This window comes from Priapulus caudatus, unplaced genomic scaffold (assembly GCF_000485595.1).
Source record: "Priapulus caudatus unplaced genomic scaffold, Priapulus_caudatus-5.0.1 Scaffold812, whole genome shotgun sequence".
Classification (NCBI taxonomy): Eukaryota; Metazoa; Priapulida; class Priapulimorpha; order Priapulimorphida; family Priapulidae; genus Priapulus; species Priapulus caudatus.
In genome coordinates this window covers 253,969-256,846 of record NW_014577873.1, presented here as the reverse complement: position 1 = coordinate 256,846, position 2,878 = coordinate 253,969, and the positions used below count along the sequence as shown (strand labels likewise).

Here is a 2,878-nt window from a genome sequence, read left to right as displayed (position 1 = left end):
TCCAACACCCCCCCCCCCGCCATCCCCCCCCTCCATACACACACACACTCTTACCCCACCCTCACAACCCCCCGCACTCCCACAACCCCCCCCCATACACACACACTTACCCCACCCTCACAACCCCCAGCCCCACCCCCACACAGCCCCACCCCCACGCACCAGAGCGTTGACCATGTTGTGCGTGAGCCGGAACGGCACCTTCTCCGGCCAGTCGAACGTCTCGCCCTTGTTGAAGAGGCAGTTGAAGTCGACGTGTACGCAGTCGCCGGACGTCGCCTCGACGAGGATGTTCTCGCCGTGGCGGTCGCCGAGCCCGACGATGTAGCCGACCATCGACATGACGGCCGACGTGCGCGCGTACGACGTGCGCGCCATGTACCTGCCGACAAAGAAAACAAGAGAGCGTCACGAGAGGCCGACAATGTAGCCGACCGTCGACGTGACGGCCGACGTGCGCGCCATGTACCTGCCGACGGAAAAAAACAAGAGAGCGTCACGGGTCTACGACGTGCGCGCCATGTACCTGCCGACGGAGAAAACAAGAGAGCGTCAAGGGCGTACGACGTGCGCGCGTAAATGTACCTGCCGACGGAGAAAACAAGGGTGCGTCACGGGCGTACGACGTGCACGCGTAAATGTACCTGCCGACGGAGAAAACAAGAGAGTGTCACGGGCGTACGACGTGCGCGCGTAAATGTACCTGCCGACGGAGAAAACAAGAGAGCGTCACGGGCGTACGACGTACGCGCCATGTACCTGCCAATGAAGAAAACAAGAGAGCGTCACGGGGCGTACGACGTACGCGCCATGTACCTGCCGACCAGAGAAAAACAAGAGAGCGTCACGGTTGTACGACGTGCGCACCATGTACCTGCCGACCGGAGAAAAACAAGAGAGCATCACGGGCGTACGACGTGCGTGCCATGTACCTGCCGACGGAAAAAACAAGAGAGCGTCACAAGAGGTTCCCGCGTACGATGTGCGCGCCATGTACCTGTCAACGAAGAAAAACAAGAGAGCGTAACGAGAGGTGCGCATGTACGACATGCTCACCATGTACCTGCCGACGGAAAAAAACAAGAGAGCATTGTGAAAGGTGCACGTGTACGACGTGCGCGCCATGTAACTGACGACGAAGAAAACAAGAAAGCGTCCCGAGAGGTGCGCTCGTACGATGTGCATGCCATGTAGCTGCAAACGGAGAAAACAAGAGAGCGTCGTCAGAGGTAATAACCTTGTATGGCGACGATGGAGATAACAAAAGAGCAATACGAGAGGTACAAGTATTGTACCTGCTGACGGAAAACAAGAAAACATCTCGAGAGTTGCGCGAATTACGAAGTGCGCATCACGTACCTGCTAACGAAAAAATGAGAGAGCATTCACTAGCTAATGAGGATGTACTCTCTGAGCTAACGAGCTAACGAGCTAACGAGCTCACTCACCAGGTCGTGGGGTCGGGGAACGTCTTCAGAAACCAGTCGCTGAACACGGACGGATAGCGAGGAAGCAGCTTGTTCTTGTACACGTCCAGCTTCTCCCTGCCAGCAGAGAAAGAGAGACGAGAGCATCAGGATGAGCATCAGGAGGGAAGGCACCATCGCCTGCAGCTCTCGGCCGCTACTCGCACCCTCTCCAGCTCCCCTCCTCCCACCTTCCCTCCACTCCCCTCCTACCACCCTCTTCCCCTCCTACCACCTTCCTCCTAGTTCCATACTCGATGGAGGCAGACTTGGGTGATACCATCCCTTGCAGCTCTTGCGGCCACTGCTCCCATCCTCTCCTGCTCGCCTCCTCCCACTCTCCCACCCTCCTCCCTCCCATCCACCTACCCTCCTACTCACTAGATGGAGGCAGACTTGGGTGGTACCATCGCCTGCAGCTCCCGGCCACTACTCCCACCCTCTCCCGCTCCCCTAGTCCCAGTCTCCCACCCTTCTCCCACCCTCCCCTTCCCTTCCACCTCCCGGCCACTACTCCCACCCTCTCCCGCTCCCCTAGTCCCAGTCTCCCACCCTTCTCCCACCCTCCCCTTCCCTTCCACCTTCCGGCCACTACTCCCACCCTCTCCCGCTCCCCTAGTCCCAGTCTCCCACCCTTCTCCCACCCTCCCCTTCCCTTCCACCTTCCTCCCATCCTCCTCATACCCTCCACCTTCCTCCCATCCTCATACCCTCCACCTTCCTCCCATCCTCCTCATACCCTCCACCTTCCTCCCATCCTCCTCATACCCTCCACCTTCCTCCCATCCTCCTCATACCCTCCACCTTCCTCCCATCCTCCTCATACCCTCCACCTTCCTCCCACCCTCCCCTCCACCCTCCTACTCACTCGATGGAGGCTGACTTGGGGGGCACCACCGCTTGCAGCTCTCGGCCGCTACTCCCGCCCTCCCCTCCCTCCTCCCACTCTTCCACCCTTCACACACCCTCCCCCTCCCCTCCACCTCCCCTTCTCCCCTAGCACCTTCCTCCCCTTCTCCCCTAGCACCTTCCTCCCACTCACTCGATGGAGGCAGACTTCGGTGGTACCATCGCCTGCAGCTCCCGTCCGCTCGTCGTAATGTTTCTTTCACGGTAGAGCTTCAGAAGCACGTGTCTCAGGCCGTGTGTGTTGCTTACCCACTCCAGCATGCCACACTCCTCGTTGAGAGGGATCACCGCCTACCGGGGAGAAAGAGAAAGAGATGAGAGCGATGAGAGCGATGAGAGCGATGAGAGCGATGAGAGCGATGAGAGCGATGAGAGCGATGAGAGCGATGAGAGCGATGAGAGAGAGATGAGAGTGAGATGAGAGAGAGAGAGAGGGATGAGCAAGATGAGAGAGATGCGAGAGAGAGAGAGAGAGAGAGAGAGAGAGAGAGAGAGAGACGAGA

The 2,878-nt window shown here is 58.9% G+C and overlaps 1 protein-coding gene across 1 annotated transcript in view; it reads right to left on the bottom strand.

The window, feature by feature from the left end:
• Nucleotides 1-2,878, bottom strand: part of LOC106813710 (serine/threonine-protein kinase ATR-like) — a 48,798-nt gene that overhangs the window by 3,336 nt on the left and 42,584 nt on the right. The window contains exons 23-25 of the mRNA XM_014817919.1: nucleotides 2,509-2,666; nucleotides 1,449-1,544; nucleotides 163-382 (exon numbers count right to left, since the gene is read on the bottom strand). Of these exons, the coding sequence (XP_014673405.1) occupies nucleotides 163-382; nucleotides 1,449-1,544; nucleotides 2,509-2,666 (474 nt within the window). The remainder of the gene's footprint in view (nucleotides 1-162; nucleotides 383-1,448; nucleotides 1,545-2,508; nucleotides 2,667-2,878) is intronic.